The 23,971-nt window shown below is 40.8% G+C and overlaps 2 protein-coding genes across 4 annotated transcripts; one reads left to right on the forward strand and one right to left on the reverse strand.

Annotated features, from left to right (window-relative positions):
* Positions 1-1,959: 1,959 nt before the first annotated feature.
* Positions 1,960-17,452, reverse strand: LOC112279912 (uncharacterized protein At3g06530). Of its 3 annotated transcripts, none has more exons than XM_024514667.3 (38): positions 16,976-17,452; positions 16,612-16,825; positions 16,349-16,444; positions 15,890-16,007; positions 15,407-15,577; positions 14,728-14,895; positions 14,343-14,398; positions 13,939-14,028; positions 13,333-13,561; positions 13,061-13,192; positions 12,809-12,883; positions 12,431-12,599; positions 11,730-11,869; positions 11,480-11,602; positions 11,114-11,285; positions 10,876-10,979; positions 10,420-10,551; positions 10,104-10,260; positions 9,680-9,852; positions 9,326-9,404; positions 8,978-9,161; positions 8,681-8,756; positions 8,403-8,582; positions 7,960-8,046; positions 7,730-7,834; positions 7,308-7,397; positions 6,994-7,196; positions 6,609-6,816; positions 6,165-6,335; positions 5,897-5,992; positions 5,592-5,659; positions 5,096-5,405; positions 4,728-4,904; positions 3,900-4,571; positions 3,321-3,730; positions 2,917-3,160; positions 2,589-2,771; positions 1,960-2,402 (listed from the first exon to the last, which is right to left on the reverse strand). In XM_024514667.3, the coding sequence occupies exons 1-38, from the start codon at positions 17,127-17,129 to the stop codon at positions 2,172-2,174; spliced, it is 6,447 nt and encodes a 2,148-aa protein (XP_024370435.1). In that variant the 5' UTR covers positions 17,130-17,452; the 3' UTR covers positions 1,960-2,171. The 3 variants fall into 3 exon arrangements, with proteins under 3 accessions (XP_024370435.1, XP_024370434.1, XP_090104785.1); XM_024514666.3 differs by having other exon boundaries at positions 8,978-9,164; positions 16,976-17,445; XM_090248659.1 differs by lacking the exons at positions 16,349-16,444; positions 16,612-16,825; positions 16,976-17,452 and having other exon boundaries at positions 8,978-9,164; positions 15,885-16,007.
* Positions 17,453-19,662: 2,210 nt separating this feature from the next.
* LOC112279300 (ubiquitin carboxyl-terminal hydrolase 4) lies at positions 19,663-22,903 on the forward strand. The gene is made up of 6 exons (XM_024513599.3): positions 19,663-20,265; positions 20,733-20,849; positions 21,077-21,175; positions 21,333-21,524; positions 21,679-21,860; positions 22,268-22,903. Exons 1-6 carry the CDS (start codon positions 20,143-20,145, stop codon positions 22,674-22,676), a joined length of 1,122 nt encoding a protein of 373 aa, XP_024369367.1. The 5' UTR covers positions 19,663-20,142; the 3' UTR covers positions 22,677-22,903.
* The last annotated feature ends 1,068 nt before the right edge of the window (positions 22,904-23,971 follow it).

Genomic DNA, 23,971 nt, shown 5'->3' on the forward strand with positions numbered 1-23,971 from the left:
TACATTTTAAATTGTACCTTGAATGTGATAATATTACTTTGCATAGTTATTATGATGCAGATTGGACTGCAGATACAAATGATAGAAGATCAATAATGGAATATATTTTTTTTTGTTAGAGTGGAAGCTATTTCATGGAATTGCAAGAAAAAACCAACAATTACAAGGTAAACAATAGAAGTGGAATATATATCAGTAAGCTATGGTGTAATGGAGGTAATATGGCTAAGTCAACTTTTAGAAAACATTAGAGTAGTATCAATAGAAACAACTTCAATGGAATGTGACAATCAAGGATGTTTTGCATTTGTAAAGAATCCAAATCATTTTTAGAAGACATACTTATTGATTTGTTGACAAAGGCATAAGAAAAAGAGAGCCATCACATGTTGACAAAGGCATTAGAATTGAAAGCCTTTGAACAATAGCATAGAATAAGTTATATTATAGAAGATATTATTTTAGATAAGTTATTATTAGTCAAAGGGTTGGCTCTTAGTATGTAAAAAGGCCAAACAATAAAATAGATGAATGGACAAAGGATCTTAAGGGTATAGAAAAAATATTAAAGGAATATGGATTTTTTGATGATTTTTGGAGTAATTAATTATGATTGGTTTTTTAATAGAATAATTATGTTTTTTTTGGAGTTATTTTTTCAACCTTGAGTAGCAGCTTTTATTGTAAGCAAAGTTGTGTACTTTGTGCAATTCAAAAAACTTAGACAAATTTTATTTCAAATACTTCATATTTATAACAACAAACCAATACACAACTAAGACCTATCAAAACTTTTATCAAAATTTTCTCATTGTTACTACACTAACTAAATAGGATAATATAAATAGAAATGTTGTCCAGCATTTCAATGATTTTTTTTGTTTTCAAAGCTATTCAAGTTGTCAAATTTTGGAATACAACAATAGCCATTGGGCATTTATAAAATTGCAAAGTACTTTCATAATCCCTTATGTGCAATATTCTTTACAACCGAAATTGTGACATAAATATATAAGCTATCAACCGTTGAAGTTATGGGAAACAATTTTTAATAATAATTAAAAAAACAATATTATATAAACATACTCTAAAAATATCTAAAAATGTCACACGTGAAAAAGTTGGATGTACTCCGTGCTTATTATCGACTGAACTTAGCAAAACTAATCGGAGTACAGTACCCGAAGAGAACGAACTGCAGCACTGTTAAAATCTTATTGTCTTCTTGATCCCCACTCCAGTTACACTTCTCACCTTAGGATCAATAACGGCCTAAATGCCATAATGCAATTCACTTGATGTGTGCAGGATCGGATTATCTCCGAAGACAGTTACCACCCAAGGTGCTGAAAATTCAGTCCTAGCACTTTCGGAGAGGAAGTGGCGACAGAAACAATTTGACAAAGTCGACTTGCACTGCCTGCACTCAGACATCCAAGCTAGCAGACACGTCATCCCGGAGATGTGAATCTAAGCATGCTGACAATTCTGCAAACCCGACATGTGGTACTGCTGCACTGTTTCAGTGAAGGCACCCCAAAAACAACTGCGCACTTCCTGGCTCTTGTCATTATAAACAAACTTGACTTCTATTGAAGTCCTAAGCAAATCATAAAAGCTTTCAAGTGGATACCCAGCAGCATGTGCATTCGCAACGATCAAATTAAACATGGGCGGATATGCTACTTCATGGCCCATGAACCATTGGGTAATAGAAAGACCAGACGTAAATAAATTGGTCCAATGAAACAACCTTAAATTAAAGCATGAGTGGGACTAGCGGAATATTTGCATCTATGTTGTGTGCATAATCATCAACCCAACCAACTACAAGACAAGAAAAAACATTTGATTCTGAACTTCTTTAACCCAGAAATCATGGTCACGACTGTAGGGCTCGTAACGATACTCAACCAGAAGAAAGAAAATTTTGCTTCCAGTTATATGCTCGTCTACACATTTCAATAAAATCTCCGATTTGTTTCTTGCGAGGTAACAGAGCCCTTAAAAAGGCAGGCATAAATGAGTTTAAATTCATTGCAGAAAGATCAGCGGAGGAAGTGCTGCCTTCGATAAAGATTCCAGGAAGCAATCTGAAGGTCTCAAACCAGCAAAATCACGGCTTTGATCTAAACAATGTCAACTTGGTATACTAACATAGCTTCTGGTCCCTAAAAATACTGTGACAGACTTTCACCACTGTTGGTCTCAAGGATCTTGATTATTTCCTGACTCTTTGCTACAACCTCCAGTTCACTGTCTTCCAAAAGCTCTGCTAAGAATGGAAGGGTTTCTGGCAGCAGGACGAGATACTCCTCCTTCAAATTCTCTGCCAGTTCCTTCACAATTCTCAGTGCAAGTAAGCGAGCCCTGAGCTTCTTGTTTCTTGTGCACATCAACACCTGCGCAGGTGACCATGGGAAACCCGATTCAGATACGAACTGAAGCTGCGGTGAGGAAAAGAGCAATTTCTAGGTTTTTACACTAGAACGAGGCAAGCACTTCAAGAAGACTAAAATAAAACATACTCGTGCATGTTTTACGGCAACTGAATATTAGTAGTGCATATATAAGAAGATTATGCATACCTCACGATTCAAAGGCTTCCAGAATAAGTCGCTTCCAGCTGTTAAAGCCATCCGACTGACACAAGAGACTAAAGTATCGTCCATTTCTTCTACGGTCGCGATCTTCTCGTACTCGTCTTCGGCACTAGCCAAATCAAGTGGCGCATCCACCAAGATTTGCGACACAATTGGTCCTAACAATTGCTGAACCAATACATTCATGGTTATTACTTCAGCCCATATAGTAACCATAAACATGTTTTAGTCGAAACAAGACAAACATACTATTAGGCATCTAAAAAAGAAGATTTAGTTACGCTTGATGGAGATGGGAAGGATTGTACGACACCTGAAACTTGGCAGAATCGAGGAACCCGATTGTGTCGTAGAGGAAGCACTTGTGCAAAGAGGAGAGAACCAACTGGCGCAAATGCCATGATGCAAAGCTTAGACCTAAATTAGAACCACCGTCGGATGCTCTCTTCTTTTTCTTCTTCGGTTTCGCAGGATCTGAGTCTTCAACGAACTGACCATCTGTGAGGGTGGAAATGCATATGTCCAGTAGATAACTGAAATATGGAACAAATAGAGACCTGCACATTTGAAAATTAGATGTAATCAATAGTTGCCATAATAAGTGAATGCTTCACATGTTGAAACAACTACACACGAACGACCATTTTATATCATGTACTTCCAGTTTCAGATTAATGCAATAGAAACACTCGTTCTGGCCAAGTCGAAAGCCCTTACCTAAGTTTTTCCAAAAGCTGTTGGACAACTCCGAAAAAAGCGATTCTTCGACCAGGCTGATTTCCGGAAAGCCCACTAGATTCCACAGAACTAGCGAGTGCCCAATCTAGGAGATTCACAAATAGGGGCTTGAAGGAATTCTCACTCAGCTTCAGAACGAGTGAGGAAAGAGCGTCAATGACCGACTTCTCTACTTCTGTAATCGATGCAAAATTGGAGGGTCTATTGGTCCGGAAGTCCAAAGCCTGGAGGCAAACGTTGAAGATCTTCACATAATACAAAGGTACTGAAGTCCTATCCATCCTTGAAGCTACTGCAGCTACCATGAGAAACAAGGCACTTGTAGCTTCTGGACCTACACTAATAGATCGTTCATATGTAACAATCAAGGGGTCGAGCAAAAGACGTGCCTGCAATACAATTGAAGTAAATGTTAAAAACGTAATTTGTGTGCCATGGCTAATACCAATTTAAACTTCCCCGTCCTAGGCAATAGCATACTCCCAGTATGAAGTCAAATGAACTCAAAGGACTACCGCAAGTCAGAAACATCAAATTCCATATTGTTAGGTTGCTTACAGGAATCTTTTCAGAGATCAGCTCGCGCAGAGTTGCTGCATTCTTGGACACATTAACATCAGGAGACTTGATAACAGATCGCTGGAGTACCAGGTAGGAGATTAAGTCATTCAGATATGGATTTATGAAGGCACCCAAATGCTCAACAATCGCTATTAAAGTTTTAAGAATTGAGACGATTATCTCGGTTCCTGAGTTAGCATTAGATTCTTTGACTCCTTCAGTATCACTGCAGCTTAAGGAAGCATCCCTGCCCATAATAAACAACTGAGTGCTGATGTCAGGCAGAGATGGTAAAGCTCGTGGACCCAAGATGCTCACAAGAGTACCAACACAACGAACCCCAGCGACAGAAAGTGCTTTTTTCTTTACACTCAGAATGGAAAGCACAGCAGGCACGATATTAATTAGAGTCCCTGCGCGGTCAGTATTCGCCAATCTTGTCGCACATCTTTCCAGAGCCTCCAACGCTGCAAGTTTGACATTTGCTGAACTATCTTCCGTGGGTGCTACTAATATATCCGATAACTGTGACACCATCCGTTCTTGAAATTCAGGTTCTTTCTTCAGCACACTCTTAGCATTCTGCTTGTGCTCGAACTTGTTGCTTCTCTGAGGACGCTCGCCATTTTCATCCTGCATTTTCATCCTTGCAGTGTAGAGGAGGAGCACCTAGCATTACGAGTGCTTTGTCAGATTAAACAGATGTGGACGTAACCAAGAAAAAAGCGTAGCTGATCTCATCCATGACTGGCTTGTTAGATATCACTTTCAAATGCTGCAAATACAAACATGGTCTTCATTCCAGTAAAGAGTTACAAAAGTTACCTTTCGGCAGATATTTTTGTCAGAATTCTTAAGCAATCTAATTAATCCTTCCAGATAGGTAATTGGCGCCATGATAAGAGTTAGACAGTCCAAGAGAGAAACCAGCGAAAGCTGATTTTCTTTCTTGCCTGAATGCAACTGCATCACAACCTGCCCAAGTAGGGCCACAAATGCCTCCTGAAAGACCACAACCAAAACCTGGTTAGATGTACTTCCTAGTTTGGTTCCTATTTATCATTCTCCAATTTAAATTCCTTCTGATAGATGCGTCTTAGATCGAGCTACGGAAAAATATTTCATCCAAGCACCTTCTAAATACTGAAACAAACGAGCAAACAAAACAGATAAAATAATGACAACAAAAATACCTGAGGAATGCGAGATATGTCGTTCCCATGAAGACCTTGTAGCTGATAAGTAATAAATTGTCTTGCAGCAGGTGAGATACTTTCTGAAGTGGCTTTGAGCAACTTCACTAAGGCTGGAAGCCACACACTTGGAGCGTACTCCTGGCAAAGGTCTTCAGCAAACTTCACTTCCCAGCGATCCATCCATGTCTGAAGTTCTCTGTTAGTTTCACCGTTCTCAACTGCTACTTCTTCACCATTTGTGACATGCATTGTTTCGTCAAGAAGTAACCGAAGAAATAGATGAAGACTGTCTTTCTCCTTCATAACCCTGATGCAAAATAAATATGCAATAAATCATTAAATAAAGTGACAACGATAAATTAAGGTGAAATAACAAGAATCACATGTCCAGAAGCATAAAACCAGGCAAGAACAGATGCTGCCGGAACAAAATTAATACTGCCGCGTCTGATCACAGCGCAAAAAAATCCAGAATATCGGCTAGGGAAAATACCTGAGCAGAGTGGTGACAAGCGACATTCTCCGGTGTGACGGAACCCGCGGAAGAGCTGTAACAATAATCTGCTTGCCAGGTAATTGACATAAACACATCAACCATAAATTCATAACAAGCATTGACGCATCATATAACAGAGCAGGGCATGATACTACATCAATACATGAAACTATTTGAAGACAACCATGATACGATTTCATGATCTCACTTGACCGCAAACTTCTTAGATAATAGTCAATCCATTAGGCAAGCGTCGTCTTAAGCACATGCAGACAAATCGAAGAGTTTGACTGTATGTCCACCTGCAAGAGCGCTGTAGGATCCTTGCTAGTTTCCAACCAAAATGGAACCACGACCACGAGTAGCTGCTGAGTTACGTCGTGAGAATACTTGTCATCCTGAACACACAAAATTGAACAGTATCTTCAAATAAAGACCTAACGCCTGACCGTTATCAGAAGGTTGTTCAGAGAATATTTTTGGCGGTACGACTTCAAACTTTTCAGTGATACAGAATATGACGTGATTTAAATGTTCGAGTACGAATCAATGGGAGGCACCGAAGCAAACCTGGGTAATTGTGGATGACCCAACTACTGAGAAGATGTCAACAATGTGCTTCAGTACTTTCTGGGGGAAAACCCTTGCAATGGCTATGAGCACCATCAAAGCTTGGTTTCTGGTGGTACTATCTGAAGTGTTCGCAACACAATGAACGATAGTGCCGATATCAAAAAGCTCCTGGTAAGAGGTCATATCCACACCATATCAGCAAAACCGTTATGTACATAGCACTTACAATTAGTTTCAGAGACAACGGCAACCTACTGAACTGTACCACAATTAAACAATTTCACTTAGTAGAAAGAAGCGGCATAAATATCTTTCAGTGTGAATTACTCCAGAGTAGGTTGAGAAATGAGCGTCTTGAGGGCAGAACCAACAGAATCATGAACATATAGCTGGATAGGATTATCAAAAGTATTCGAAAGGAGGAAGAGAAAAGTGACTAACCGCATGAGATCGGTTGCTATTGGTTAGGACAAAAGTTGCTAATCTCTCAAGATTTATAAATATTAGTTGTTGGATATAATCAAGACTGATACGTGGCATCGATCCATCTTCACCAGCTTCTGCACTGTTGAGATCCGCCACAGGTAATGGCCATTTCTCACTTTGAGAAAATTTGAGCAGCTCAAACAAAGGTACCACAAGTTCTTGCCTGCAATCCCAATTGAAAATTAAACTTCATGTACGCAGTTTCTCCGATGTAGGAAAAACGATATGCCCAGTCTAAATATGCATTCAAGCTACAATCATTCTTCATAAAATGAGACTTCAGATTAATCCGAAAGAGAGAAAGAAAGGCATTAGTATATGTCCAATCATCATCCCGCACCTGTTTTCTATGATGGGAAGCCATGTCAATACTTCCAACACGGCAGCGGTGCATGAAACTTGCTGCTGAGGAGTAGACCAAGATACAATCACGCCAGAAGTCTTTACCGGCTTCACTCTCCTTTTCTTTGCAGGGCTTTGTTCGACAACCTGATTATGGTTACTTAAGCGCCCCAAATAAGCAGCAATGACTTCAGAAGGAACCTGCGACCCAACAGAGCTCCTCCTAGATGTCATGAAAGCTTGCTGGTCATACGACTATACACTAGAATATGAAGACACCATAATTAGTCAGAATGTTTAGATGATACTCACAGTAATATTTCGCAACACAGCTTGTGCAGGCGCGTGGATATCAGAAGACGTAGAAGAACTCAGTCTTATCAACGCTTGAAACAGTTCATCCTGAGAATTCCACTCATAACAGGTTTCAGTTTACGTATTGTAGCACTGGGTGAAAAGTTAGATTGCTTACTTCAAAACTGATAAAAGAAAAGATGAATAGTAATGACCGGGAATACAATATACATATAAGGAGCCTAATGACTAATCTGAGATTGCTAGAGAATAACTACCCTAACCGGTCACAGTCAGTTAAAAAACAGCAAGACATGCACAATAGAAGAAGGATTTACTAACCAGATCAGCCCCCAATTCACCCAGGCTGATAAATTAAGGTCACAGAATACACATGTTGATCGGATCCACAATGTGATTCTCAAAGCTGAGAATATTACCTTCAAAAGGACTGTAAGCTGATTTGTGAACTCCGATGTCAAACATCCAAGAGCTGAAATACAGGGCTTCAAAACTACTGGATCTGATGTAGAGCCTCCCTCAACCTGAATCAATTCAGAATCGTAACCAATAAGACGTCAGGTTGTGTAACACAGCACAATCTAGATGAATGCACGAAAGGACAGAACAAAATAAACATAAATATGTATAGATACAACAGGATGCTTGCCTTCAGGGACTCAAGCAAGTAACTCAGAGAGCTTTTTTGCACGTCCGCAGCAGCAGATAATGCTTTGGCAGCTTTGGGAGTAAACATCTGCAGAAAGTCAAAACTAAAATTAAAATTTTGAAATGAAATGACCGCGAAAATAGGAAAATAACCGACATGGTCAATATCAGAAACAAAACCTAACAAACGACGAAAACATTCAACTGTTACTGGCAATTGATCTAAGACATATGCTTGCCTACTCTCCTTTCCTGCAGAGACAACTACAGTATCATAACCTCCAAGTTAATGCTTAAAAGTACCATTAGCTCAGTGGTGAACGCTACGGACATGCTTCGCCATGTATCAAACTAAATAAGTCAGTTCATTATATCATTTACTGAATATGATAATAATATAGGTGCTTCTATTGAATGAGCAAACGTGATTGAGCAGTAGAGTACCTGCAAAAGAATGCACAATACGTCCACTTCTGCCGGAGACAATTTCTCGACATCCGATGCCTGAGTGGCGTTCAGATGATGCCGTGAACGTCGTTCCAAAAGGTTCTCCATGGGTCCAGCTACGGCACCGAGCAGCTCTAAATCATGTCCTGTGCCTTTTAAAACTGAAAAGAGGATTCTCTGCACCAAAGACAACCAACCAGTCAACCTTGAATAGTTCCAAATATCATCTCGAAGATAGAGGGCAAGAACTGTAATCCCTGACAGTTTGTACGCACCTGCACAACTGCAGAGTGTCTCAAAGCATGCGCAGTGAAGAAATTCACAACGGCCTTGGAATCCGCAGGCATCAACCTGCATAAATTAAGCCAAAGTATGGAACAGATGAATTACATCAATTCCGAAAAGTTTGCGTACGATTATCATCAGATAAGACGGAGGCACGGAAAAGAAAAACGGGAGGATTCATTAAATAGGAGAAATCGGAGCACAATAAAAGTGTTGTTCATTTAAAAACACCTGCTTTAAAAAAGAAGACTTCAAAAATCGTAAGCGAGTTCTGTACAATGCATTACCTGGGTACCTCAGTGGTGGACACAGTCTTGCTTTCGGAGTCATTCAGCAAATTCTCTAATACTGTAGCTACATATTGTTCATTAGATGTACACGCAGCTTTAGACTCCACAAGAATTGTTACCACTTTCTCAAATGTGCTATGATGTAAAACTTCATTTGGTAAGCTCGTGGATTTCTTCTTGGCTTCTGCGCACAAATGTTCGACCATGGTCACATTACAATAGGTAGCACATGTTTTACATAAGTAGGAAGCAATCATTTCCTCTACAATACTTCCTCTACACAATCCCAGAAATTACTAGTAAGAACACAACACATATCTTCAGAAAAATTCGTGAAATAAGTACCTTCAGGTGAAATGCTGCGATATTGCTTTAACAACGCGTACAGTTGTTCTAGACATTCTGCGGCGCTCCTTCGTACCTTCTGAGAGAAGGTCAAACAACAGATCTTTTAAGCACATTTTCAAATAACTAAACACGAGTATCGCAGCATTTCATATATATGACTTTTTTTGAAAGACTGTGCTTCAAGGAGCATCTGATAGAAAATGTCGAATTCCATTTCATGGTAGAACTTGATGAAAATAGCGAAACTGCACAAAGCATTTTTCCTGTCGTGGAAATAATATTTGCAGTCTGGACGAATCAAAACAAGTGTGAAAAAGATGTACTAACATATAAGATGGAATGCTCAAATACCTGAACAGGACTTGCTAGACCTACTACAATAGCTGGCAGAGCTACTTGCAATTGGGTAACCGTCATTTTTTCAGAAATAGCTCTCTCCTTGGTAATGGTGGTTGACAAATCAGAATAGTAGAATGCCAGAAGATCCAAACTGTGGCTGTGACGGTGTGTTGATTTCTCAAAATCTACAATGTTAGACAAAACGTTAAAATGTGAGAATTTTAGACGATGAAAGGAAATCGGATAGCTGTTGAAGGAAGGTTTTACTTGCACATACTAAGGTATACCGCTATTCACGAAGAAAAACTCTACGTAATGAGAAATATGATTTTCTCAGACAACAAATATGCTCCGTGATGTGAAAAATTTCACGCTGATAATTAACAATTCCAAACTTGACAACAACATCGGAAAGTCTTTTGTTTCAGGATTTAACCCCCAGAAATAAAATAGCTGGAGAGAAAAGGAAAAACATCGCCAGACAGCCGTTTCAACAGAAGCTGCATATGAGAAGAGAATTTATCCCCAGCTCGGGCACTTGACAAGATCTCATACAACGTCTTCAGCCGATCATTTGTTTGGATCGACTTTCCCTGAAAAGAAGCCGGATAAAATTCAACTTAGGAACACTATCATCAGCTTTTCACGTACATGCAATGACCAACGACTCATTCGCAACATCCCTCAATTTGTCCTCTAGGTTTTTTCAACACCTCGGAATTAACATAAAATGTAACTTCAGATTCACAAACCTTGAAACTGGTTGGAATTACTTCTAAGAGCTTATAAAAGTTCTTCAATAACAGGTCTGCATGGAGGTGGCTCGGTTGTGTATCAAGCAGCTCAAATTCAACCAACCTGATTTTAGCCGCACTATAGTCTTCCTGTAAGCGACCCATATCACCAACATAATTAGATGTAAGCTCTACATACATCACATCCTTTGAAGAAGTATCAATATGAACTCCTACTTTGACGGGTTCCAACTTTATCAAAACATCAGACAAAACCTCTAGAAATTGTTCATCAATTTCTTCAGTTTCTAGTTATGCTGGTGAGTTATAAATAATAATGCACAAATCTGTTACATAAAATGAACGCTACTGTTATTTAAAGAATAGCAACCAGGTACCAAGCAAACAACCGGAGATTACAGAGAAAAAACGCAGATCTTTAAGATGATAGGGGAAAGTGAAAAAAGAATATACCTGCTGAGTAGGTGCGTTCTTAAAATCAAAGTTCTTTGACTGCAAGGCAACTAACTGACCTCTGAGCCAAGGCAAACATACGTCGACTACGTTCAAAATAGAACCTGCAATTAACCACGCCATTAACTCGGAAACTCTAGGATCTAACAAGAGTACGCAAGTACCACGAAAATCAAAAAACAATAAGAAAATCAAATACCCAAATAAAAAACTGGGGTACATGTGAAAGTACAAGTACCTTTAGGAGATTCGTGGAGGATACGTAGCAAAACGGCTAGGGCTAAACATTTATTTTGGACATAGTCCGTAGCAGTGCTAAGCAAGACCGGCAGCAAAATTTCACTCTTCTTCAGCACGCACGTAGTTAGGCTAGATACCAACTTTTCGTTAACAAGCACCAACAGTTGTTCCTAAGATCAAACAGCACCCACATTGTATCACATATTATTTGACGTGTACAGCATGTAACTAACAAGATAATTAGTAAAAACCAAAGCCTCAACTACATCTGATGAAAACTTGTGATGAGAAGCAACGTTGAGAAAGATCTCATAAAATTTTATGTAGACAGTATAAATAAGTCAAAATCTAAGAAGCCACTCACCTTCTGATTCTTTGCATCTTTTGCCTTTCCAGAAATTGATTCCGGAAACTCTGGCAAGGCTTCAAACAGTGCAAACGGTACCGTTCTTGCTAACTTCAGTGCAACCAAATTCAATTGGAGTGTCTGAAAGCAAGCACTCGTTCAGATAAGCAATCGACAATGAGCAGTACGAACAATTCCAAAAACGATGTTCAAACAACTACGCTGCAATAAAAAATCGAATTTCATAATCTATTAGTATAATTTATACCTTACGGGATGTAAGACAAAGACCGAAGAGTACAGTTGCAACTCGCTCCGCAAAAGTTGGATGTAGCGTGAGAAAACCAGACGCAAGAAGCTTCAAAGTTGAACTTGCAGTTGCAATGACGCGAGCATCCACGTTTACGCCTGAGAAGAATAAAAATATTTCCGCCAGCGGTATCAGCAATGAAAGTGTAACGTCCCTTAACTATACAAGCAACAATCCATGCTGCTATGCAAAACGGCAGGTCACTCTAGCAAATGACTTAAACATGGCCTCTTGAACTAATCACAAATCAAGAAAAAGCAGAAATCCTTCAACATGACCAAAAGAAGAGGAATACGCACAAATCTCACCACTTTTGTAGGCATCTCTGTTAAATCTCATGTATTATCTAAGCAAAAAAATTACAGATGGTGGGAAGCTCAACTTGACAAAACTACTACATGAAGAAAATGATGTTACAAGTCCTTCAAGTCAGAAGTTAATAATTACTTTTACAAATTTGTTTGATTCGTAAATTAGAAAAATCACAACGCAAAAAGCATATGGCGAACATCGTTCGGCACCGAGGAGTTGCACTCCAAAAGTACTTAAGGTAATCGAATCACTCATTCTATTTCAAATCTCGACCACAGTATTTATTAACTAAATAAGATTGAAAATAATTTTGTACCTACAGAACCATCTTTTCACCAAATACGAACCTGATGTGATGCTGTGTAAGCTCCTAGAAATTATAGATGTCAACATCTTGAATAGTTTTTCTGGGTAAGGGTAGTGAACGAGACTTTCGACAGACAATAGTGCTTCCAATACACCGTAGTCTTCATCGTGAGCACGTTGAAACAAGGTCTCCCACATCATATCTTTCATCTGCGATGCCACAAACCAGGGTCAGCCTCCACAAACTGCACGACTCTTCGGGATAGTTAATGGTAAGTAACACACTACAACCACTTTAAACATGATGAAATTGCATAAACAAAATAAGATCACTTAGTCCAGCAACATGAACATCATCAACAATGCATACGACAAAAAATTGCATTTTCGACTAGTCAGCAGATGGTGATGATACTCACCTGGGTGTGGAGATTATTATTTTGTGCGTTATCAATCTCTGCTAATCGCTTCACTGCTGCCACTCGAACCCGCGCCTGAATTTCAAGCGTTAAATCAAGAAATTACATAGAAAACCAATGCAAAAAAGATATTAACCGAAACAGAATTAAGAGACCTAAGTTCGTTGAAGCCATTCCTGAAGCAATTGTACTAAATGGAACCTTAATTTCAGCACAAACATACACACTTCCTGTATGGAAAACTAAAAGTACCTCTGGATGGTCCAGTGAAGCGTAAAGAGTCTTATTAGATTCCACGAGAGGCATGTGAAGAGTTCCCAGAAATATCTCGTTCAGGGCTTCTTGTTGAGCACTCCTCTGGCTCTTCCCAGGTTCAGATCGGTTCTGTCAAAGCATCAATGTATGAATCTCCACATTCTAACATTGCAAGAAATAATTGTAGCAAAGTAGCCCAGTAGCTTGCGATGATAAACATACGATGGTAAATCATATATCAACAAGAACTACCATATTCATGCAATTACCTCTAAAACTGAAGAGATTGCACTGTCCAGCTCTGTAGGGAACCGCTTCTCTATTACTCGAAAGAGATGCTTGGAAATTTCCTTGCAATTCCTCTGTTCTCCAACCTCTACACCAATGTTTCCCATGTAGAGTTGTAAAATATTTGCCACCAGTTGTCCCACATAATCTTTTAATGGAATTGTGTCGATCATGGCCACTAGAGACCGCTCATAGTTCACATGTGCAGCACTGCCAGTTTTAAAAAGTACCATGACTTGGTTAATCATCAGTGCAATAAAGTTCAACTGCGCGGAACCAATTAATGTTTAAATTCTCAATTTCTAAAATCAGCTTCATCATTTGATAGTGGCACGACAAGCTTGGATCGGATAACTGAGACCCAGCGAGGAAAATTGGATTGGTACTACGGATATTCAGAATGATGTTAACCAATTAAAGGTCACAAGCAGGTAGCGCGTTCCTTGCAAAGAAGATCAGCTGGGTGATTTCCGAATCATGTAGAATTACAAATAAAGTATTCGAGAATAACTAAACACGTTTCATCATGCTCAACCACGTTTACACCCAAACTTTGAACTGGACCCGGCTTTCAACGATCAACTTACCAGTGTTTAACTAGAACTTCGAGAAAGAGGGAGAGAAATTTGCTTGCATCGTACATCACTATAAGCTTGGCCAACAGTTCGAAAAAAGCCCTGTATAGATCACGTCATAAACATAAGCTCCTAACATACACAAACACTTCACATCCCTGGAACATAACTCAACAAAAAATATCTACTGAAAGCTCTTACAGAAAAATGGAAAGAGCGAGGAAGGGATTCTTGCAACATCCACTTAGCTACAATAGGTGAATGACATCAGTGAAACATGCAGGAAACGAAGATATTTTAATGCACTCAGAGCTAATAAATATATATATATACAGAGCTAAAAGGTCAGGAACCAAAAAATAAATAAATGAAAATGTATGAATTAGCAGAGAAATCAATTCATTTGCTAAACTCACCCTGACTTCACAAGCATTTTGAAAGCCTGTACCGGAAACTGATCCATAGCTTGAGTCTGCAGGAACAAACATGGCTAATTTACATGACAAAACATTACATCAAAAAACATACAGTAACAATAATGACATTCATACAAATTGAGGGATCTAAGAGCTGCTGAAAACCTACAGAGCTAGAGACGAGCAGGGCGTAACACATCGTTCAATCCATCATGAATTGCGGACTCGACACAGACTTCTTTGAGCAACGTAAACGTTAGAATAGTGTCAAGGAATAATTTGCGACTCTGAAACCGAGAAAACGAAACAACATTATCAAAAATTGCGAACTGTACTGTCACAAGAAAGTGCCAGAGTGGAATGCAAGGACTTGAGAAAAACTGGCCTGCATGAGCTGAATCATGACCATCAACGAAATCCTGGTGAGAGGCGCTCCTTCAACAGCAGACTCTATTTGTAATTTTTTCGCAATGGAAACAATTAACGTCTCCGCCAATGAAGAGGAGAGAGATGTTCTGTTGGCTAAGGTACCAATCACCATTAGGGCCCCAACCTGCACAACCATAAAGATATTACAAAAAAAGACATAACCTTTCATTGCAACAACAAATAGATAAACTGAAAAATCTCTACATGCGATGTCCTATCCTTATCCCATCATGGGCATTTGCCTCCTGTTTGACTTAGTGTGTGAATATAAGGCAACAAATATGTGGACATTGAAGCCCAAAGTAAACCCAAAAAGTATCTATGTATCCAGAAAAAATATTAGACAAGAAAACAAAAGTTGAACTATGGAAAGATAACGAAAACATCAAGAACACACAAAGTATCTTGCAGGAACTATTACTACTGATACAACTCCGTAGCACTGCCAATGTCACAAAAATTAAGCATAGATGAGAATGGCAAAACTCGATTACAATAGAAGCGACAAGGAAATGAACCCCAGCTAGAGAGCTACTGAAAACATGAGATATAGAACTATTAAATATATAAACGAATGAACAAACACCATAGGGTTGTGAAAAATAAAAGTGGTTGCCTGCACCACAAACACATACCCGATAGTCTTCCGTGATGCCACCTTCGAAGCTGTGCAAGACGAAGGGCAAGATTCTGTTCACGGTACTGGTTTGCACTGATGGGACAGTGGCCAGCAGCTCCATGACAACAATCGATGTAAACGACGCAATGGTCCTAGTCTTAGACGGCATTCGAGCGACCTTCACAGCCTATGAAATCCGCATATCAATGGAACAGCCAAATCAGGCCAGAGCATACGCAATTCGGTTTGGTCACAAAAGCAAGAATTCATTTTACAAGTAAGCTAGAATGATAATGCTATTTGACATATGCAGTTATTTAAACAGGTAAAGAGCATTCCCAGAAGATGCGTCAGGCAACCCTCGCACGACCTAAAAAAACTGCCTACCCATTTCAAATGCGATTGCGAGAAGGACACAGACACGAGCGCAAGCGTCTAATAACAACCAACACAACCACTCAAACATTCATTTCTTTAATGTACAGCCGTAAAACCTTACAGCTTCACAGAGTGTATCGAGCACCGCCGGGTCCCTCCTGCACTGATCCACCAGCGCAGCACGAGTTGGTGCAGCACCCGATTTCTGCACTCTTTCTAAGAACGCCCATTTTGTGTTTCTACGAGACAGGGAAAAACCCGCAGTTAACAAACACTAACGATTACCATTATGTAAGCTATGCAAAGAGGCTAACTAAATCTTGGTGAGCAATCTGGCCTGATGAGGATACTGATCATAAAGGGTCGTGCTTAATTATTAGAGAGCAAAAACTCTTGTTAAACTTTAAACAGCTTCTCAAAAAGATTAAGGCTTCCAATAAGAACGTAAAATTTACCATACAATGAAGAAAATACTTGTAATGGCAACTTCCAACTTTTCTCAGAATCGGATGGCTCATGCAACAATCACCCAAGAGGTTATTGATAGAAATTGATAACTCTCAAAAACCCTGATACTTACTTAATTTGAAGGAGTTGAAGAATACGGACGAAGAGACTAGTTTCATGATATGGCAATATGGAAATTAAGATATCCTCCACATTGTATATATGAATTCTGCAAAAACCAGTCAGAGAATTAAAAAGCTGTCAAAAAAATATTCTGAAAAATCATGTACTTTGACTCAAAAACACGTACTATCGTGCGAAGCCCAACACGTGTAAACCTCGTCTAGCTGTGCACCACATATGCAATTAATCCAAGATGGTGTGAAGGTCACACACTTGTAGCGGCGGATGAGGTATTCCAATACTTGATGTGCAGGCTTGAGCAAAATGTAATTCGACAATACTCGAATGAAAGTACCGATTGATCTATTCAACTTATCGTTAAGCTCGCGTGATTGCAACTCGCGGTCTAATTTCAAAGTCTCCACACTGAACAAGGTGTGTCTGTATGGTTCAAACCGCCCGTCGATGTCGGCTAACTCTCCTAGACCTACACCCACCCACGCACACAAGAACAAGCATGAGTTCCAGACATGAAAAAGGTTCGTACGATTCTTTTCTCAGTACTCTCTATTCCACTAAGTGCCTGTGACATTCCTTTCACCTGGTGGAGTGAGGGGTGTTTAAAACATGGTCACACCTGCGTCGCAAAGATCATAAATGGTTCTAAGGTCGACATCCGCAGCTTGAGAAGGCGTAAAAATTATTGACGCTCTGATCTTCCTACTCGTGCTAGTAGGCTGGCCCGTGGCCACGGCCAGGGCCTCCAATTGACTAGCAAGCGCTGACGCCATAACGCCTCCGCTTCTCTTCTTCCCTTTCGTCTATGCACTGCTCCACGGCTTGTTGACAAAATCCTACTCTCTCTCCCTTGGCACAAAATTGAATTCAATCAAAAACAAAAATAGGATTCTCCTGGTACACGTTCCTACAGCTCGTTGGGGGGATCCTCTACAGATTACGAGGCTGGAGCGGCACCAGAATCCACTTTCAGCCTAACACTGGAAAACTCCAGTGTGCATGAAGTGACGTCCACGAAGCGAAATTGTACAAAGGAATTCAACTGCCGCCATAAACCCTAAACCCTAATTTTAGGGACAAACGGCCCCAACGCCTGAAACTGAAAACTGTCTGCAGCTCACTCTCCTTTTGGTTCATGTCTCTTCGGCCCGTCGGCGAAGACCGATTGAATGAATGAATGAATGAGACCGTGTAGACATTTCATTCATGTATCGACGAATGAACTCTGTGTTGAAAATTGTACGACTGTGACAAAGTATCGTATTATACGGTATTGCTGTACGCTCTTCCACCATCGTTTTTTCCTTCATTCTTTCTCCTTTTAATTTCTACTTGAAAGGCCAATTGATTGTAGCTTTGTAGACATTGTATTTTCATCATGATTATCATATTTGTCATCAAAAGTGGGTCTATTTAGTAAAAGTATGATTCTATTTAACATTCCCGTATATATATATATATATGTATATATACATATATATATTAACATGTTGGAAAGGAGATCCATTTTGTATTTTGTATGTAACAATACGTATGAAATACAATTTTGAAACATGTATTTGAATAAAATAAGTTGACACATGCTCAATTTAATCCGTTTTGTTCCATTTTTTCTTTTTCTTTTTTCCTTTTCCTTTTTCACAATGTGTGTGAATTTATAATTTCACAACACCTAGGAACCAAAATAACCCAAAAGCTATTTTAGATGAAACTAGTGATGATCACAAAAGCCAGGGGACAATATTTAATATTTACTATTTAAATATCACGCTCACACAAAAGATATTTCCACAACATATTTTGAACTAATCTAGTTGATATACTAAGTCATAATCAATATTTTCATCTTTTTTTGTTAAAAAAATATAAGCTGATATTTTATCAAATTATTTTTAAATGTCGTTTCTTTTTCATTATTCCATACTTGGAAGTACCAACTTTAAAATATATATTATAGCTTGAGGTACGTCATTTTCAAAAACGATCCTTTAAGACTATACACAATAAGAAATCGCATCCATGGGATGTTAAAACATTGAGAATGCTTGACTACATTTTATTTCATTTTTTAAAAATAAATCAACACTCAAACATATACATACTGAGCTCCTTCAGTTCATTCATCCGAATATGATAATAACAATGATATCAAAAAACACGCAACATACACATATAAAATAGTTTACTCACGTGGAATTTGTGAAGATCCATAAGATTTTAATTTTATTTGCATTTGCAGCAAACGTTCATAGACAAAGTATCATCGATATATTGAATGTAAACCATACGTATTATTGAGACTACTATACATACAGTAATCGATAAAAATGTTTAATATATAATTCCTCATTGTTTCTAGAATTAAATCAAACAAAAATAAAGAATCGATTCACTCCAACACTAAAACATCTTGGTTATTCCAGCTTAAATTCTGTAAGAGATATCTTTAAAACATGTCAATTCTATTTACAAAACATAATCTGCCATCACGTAAGCATATAATTGAACAATTTGAAAAGTAACAATGCAGATTTGTTATGTATGATTTTTTTTTAGGGTCAAAGACACAATTTTATACCACTCCAAAATTTGAAATAAAAAAATTGCACATAAAAAAAGAGATGAGCTTTTGTCAATTATTTGATCATGCACACAAAAAGTCAAATTTTTTATATTGGGAATTCCAAATTGAAAGAACTATCCTACTAACAAATTTAAATAAGCTCTCAATTGTATTCATAAGCATCCACATGCCCACAACTCACTTGAAAATTGAAAATGTTATGCAACTCCTCCACCTACAACAACAAAAGTATAACATCACATATTCATCGAATCATACATAAAATTGAAGACCCATCAGATATGCTTGAATATTAACCCAATCCTGAAGTCTTCAAATTGATACAATATATTCCGGCGAAACAATTGAAGACGAAAACAACCACAAATTAATCTAACAAGTACAAAAAGGCTATATACTAAAATAATAATAATAATAAAAATAATGTAAACGAGACGATAAAGTCAAAACTACAAGATATACACAAATACTCGTTTCTACATAAATAAAAACCCAAATAAAAAATAGTTCTATTTTCCACGTGAATAAACCAATAAGAGGTAAAAATCCTGATCGAGATCCGCCACCACGACTCTATCTAAGACGGCTGAATCGGCCACAACTGAAGGCGACAAACGAAGAAGAACAAACGAATAAAACAAGGCAACACAGAATGCACATCAGCGGCACTCTTGGAGGCCTGAAATGCGGACGAAGGTTATGGAAGCTGATGAGTTTGATGCCCCAATAGCACCATCGTTTCCTACACAAATTCGCAGTAGTGGCTTCGCAAATCCACAACCAACTCTGGACGATTAGGAAGGAACTGAATTGCAATAGTTGCAGAGTCTGCTACTGTGCGGCTATCGCCCCTGCTGCACATCATCAAGCCAACCCACAATCAACATCGTCACCACTTCTCCTCCTCGTCATCCCACTCTCCTTGTGATGACGTTGTTTCTTCTGTGTTCCACGGGTGCCCCAGGCGAATAAGCCCACGTGCTTATTCGTGGACGGTGTGAGGAGGCTGAAGCAACAGGCAAAGCATGCCATGCGACGGAGGCGGTGATGGACATCGCGGTGAGATCGTGGTGAGATCGGAGTAGCGGGGGAAGGGAGGGGGGAGGGGGAGGAGGAGGAGGAGGAGGAAGCAAAGGAAAGGCAGAGAGAGTGAGACTCGGACTGTGGCCAAGCTGCCCTCTCTCTCCGACGGGGGACGACCTATGGTCATGGGAGCCTCGGGTTCCAAGCTGGAGAAGGCATTTGGCGATCAATTTCCCGAGGGAGAGCGCTACTTTGGCCTCGAGAATTTCGGCAACACTTGCTACTGCAATAGCGTTCTGCAGGTATTGGTCTCGTTCCCCCTGTTGCTTCTGCCGTGCTGGGTTTTCGTTTCTGATGCAATCGTGTTGCCCCGGCTGCGTCGTCACGGTGCACTCTTTGGTTCCGTGTTGTGGCGCGGTGGTGAAGGAGCTTGTTCGAGATGCCCGGTGCTTGGGTTTCCGCGAGTTTGTTGCGGCTTGGGATGCGATGGTGCCCCGATTAGGTCATCGAGGGATCTAGAAGAGTTGGGTTGGGATGGTCAGTTGCAGCTGAAGAGGGAAAGCGGTGAATTGATGGCATGATTGTGTCTACCCTGTTGGCCGGACGAATTGACACACCTGATATTGTGATCGAGGGATCGAGGGACGAGACGTGGGGTTTGGGCAGTTTTGCGAGGGCGTTGGACATGTGCGGGCCGAGTAGAAGGACGTGAACGCAGCAGTGCGTGCGAGGAGATTGAGTGATGGGTTGTGTGTTGGGTGTTTTGTAGGCTCTGTACTTCTGCGTCCCATTCCGGGATCAATTGTTGGAGCATTGCGGTCAGAGCAAACCCGTCGCTGAAGCAGAGGAGAATCTGCTGACGTGCTTGTCCGAGCTGTTCTCACAGGTGAGGGGGTATTGTTTCTTGTGCGTTGGTGCATCGGTCAAGCAGGCGTTGTGGTGGGCACGGAGGCAGTGGGGCGTGTGGGGGAGGGGACGTGATGGTGCGGTTGGGGTTTGGCGCGTGTACGAAGGGTTGGGTGGCAGTTGCAATAGGGATATGTGACGGAAACGGGGTGTGGAAGCAAGGGTTGCACAATGTTTGACGCGCGTTGAGGAACTGGATGGGTGCAGATAAACTCGCAGAAGAAGAAGACTGGGGTGATAGCCCCGAAGCGATTCGTGCAAAGAGTGAAGAAGCAGAATGAGCTGTTCCGGAGTTACATGCATCAGGTGCGAGGGAGGCTTGGGTTTGAGCTAGAGCTGTTGATGGACAGCTCCCGTGTGCAGGGATGCGGAGGTGTTGTTACGCGCGTCGCGGGAATTGGGGTTTGGTAGGAGGTTGTTTGTGAAGGGCGAGCAGATGTTGACTGTTATTTGGTTGGTGCAGGATGCCCATGAGTTTCTGAACTTTCTGCTGAATGAGCTGGTTGACATCCTGGAGAGAGAGGCGAAAGCAGCGAAGTCGAATTCAGGGTGTGAGACGTCACCGGGCAAGGTGGTGGGGAATGGGTCAGTGAGCGGCCTGGCGAACGGAACGCACAAGGAAGCAGTGGTGACATGGGTACACAAGATATTCCAGGTGCGAGGGTTGACGTGATGTGACGGTGGTGGGCAACGGTGGGGACGTTGTGTGAATGTGGGTGCAAAGTGAAAAAAGATGAGGGTGTGGACGTATGTGGGTCGGGTTGTCTGACGGGCGGGAGGCGCGGTGTGTGGGTGGGTGTGTGATGCAGGGGATACTGACAAACGAGACGAGATGCTTGCGATGCGAAACCATCACTGCGCGAGATGAGACATTCTTGGATCTGAGCCTGGACATCGAGCAGAACAGCTCCATAACGAGCTGCCTGCGGAATTTCAGTTCTACGGAAACGCTGAACGCGGAGGACAAGTTCTTTTGCGACAAGTGTTGCAGGTGGGTTTGGTGGCAGTAGTTTGGGGGTGAGGCGTGATAGGATTGCGAGAAGTAGCTGAGACGTGGTTGGGCCGGTAGTGAGTAGATGGTGCGTTTGGAGGAGGATGGTGTGGGGGGTTGAGGATCGTAGACGTGGGTAGCAGGGTGTGTGTGGTTGGGCAGGAATGCGGACGGCGGTGGTGGTAGTTGGTCGGGGAGAGGGGGGTGGGGAGTGGGATTGTTGAGAGGCGCAGTGCAATGTGAGAAGAGAGGTGGAGCTGTGGGATGGTGGAATGGATGTGAGGTGGGGAGGAGACGCGTGAGTGGGTGAGGGAAGTGTGGATGAGAGGAGAGCAGGGTGGGAGAGGAGGGGATGGTTGAGTTGGTGTGGATACGATGGCAGCAGTGACACGATGTTGGTGGGTCAGTTTGCAGGAAGCGCAAAAGAGGATGAAGATAAAGTCGGCACCGCGGATTCTAGCGCTGCACCTGAAGCGATTCAAGTACATCGAGCAGTTGGGGCGGTACAAGAAGTTGTCGTACCGGGTGGTGTTTCCGTTGGAGTTGAAGCTTTGCAACACGACGGACGATGCACCTGGGTCGGAGGCAGAGTACTCGTTGTTTGCGGTGGTGGTGCACGTGGGGAGTGGACCGAATCACGGGCACTACGTGAGTCTGGTGAAGAGCCACAACCACTGGCTGTTTTTCGACGACGAGAACGTGGAGATCATCGACGAGTCGATCGTGCAGACATTTTTTGGATCGACGCAGGAGTATTCGAACAACACGGACCACGGGTACATTCTGTTTTACGAGAGCTTGGAGCAGAAGAGCTAAGGTTGGGAAGCGGAGAGGGTGAGGAAGGTAGGAATGGTGGAGGAATGGTTGCGATGAGGTGATGGCATCCCCTCTCTTTTTTTCAGGAGGATGCGTTATGGTAGGTGGTGATTAAGAGGAGTTGGACATGAGTGTTGTTGAGAGATGAAGAGTATTTGCAAGGTAGGAACACGGCCATAGTCAACCATTACAAATTGTTTGAGTTTCGATTTCTTTTTTTTACCTCATTGCTTGCGGTTTGGCATGTATGGTTTATGGGTAGAACGCGTCTTTGACCTACGTGATGAGGTTTGAGTTGTGGCGAGGATCGCGGATTCTTCTGTTGCTTGATGGTGTTGAAATTTTCTTTGTATTGGTGTTTCTGGATCATCCTGGGTGGTCGTTTGGTATGCATGGGTTTGTAGTGCTTGCACTGGAGTTCTCCCAGTGTGGGGAAGCTACAAGTTGGACTTGTTATGAATTGGTCGTGTCGTGGATTCATGATGGATTTAGTTTCTTGCGAGTTTAGTAGCATTTACTTTGGACCCCCTATTCGGAGGTCAGCACCCTTCAACACGGGTTTGGTCAATAGGTCAGTCTTACTTTTTTCAGTCAGGATGCAATGTTGTATTGGAGGATTATTTTTTGAATTCTGTTGGTCTTAATTCGATTAATTTGGTTATGTTATTGTGCATTCCTAGAAATCAATCGATTTCATTGGAACTGCGGAATAAAATGTCGAGAAGCAAATAAGTTCTAAATGTTCGTTTGTGCGGGTCATTGTTTAGTTATATGAATTAAAATTTTGGACTTATACTTCGGTATGAAAACAATTAGGTGTGGAAATGCTTCACCCGCAAGTAACAGCTGAATATACAGGGTTTTATTATAATGCTTACGTCTTTTAGCATTTGCAACGAACTTTCTTCTAGTGTGTGGATATTGCGTGTCGCAGCAATTCTTAATGCATTTTTATGCTTCAGTTGGGTTTCGGATCTTTAGTTTACGTAGAGCATTATAATGATTGTTAGCAGTGAGAGTGTACCAACAACAATGTTACTTCGTTGACTCTTAACTGAACTTAATGAGTATACTTCTTTACTTGCAAGTATTTTCAACGAAGTTCACTGAGTCATGATTTGTGGTTGGTAGTTTTTGTGGAATGTGAAAAATGTGGAACTTGTATTTTGTATTGATTATACAATACTTATCATTTTGTATTGAGGTGATGTGTATGGGTGAATATCTTTGTAACAATAAGTCAAAATATGCGTTTTTCTCATACTTCCTTTATTTGGTTTTTTATTTATGTGTTT

The sequence above is a fragment of the Physcomitrium patens genome, chromosome 3 (genome assembly GCF_059467195.1).
Source record: "Physcomitrium patens ecotype Gransden chromosome 3, ASM5946719v1, whole genome shotgun sequence".
NCBI classification, from domain to species: domain Eukaryota; kingdom Viridiplantae; phylum Streptophyta; class Bryopsida; order Funariales; family Funariaceae; genus Physcomitrium; species Physcomitrium patens.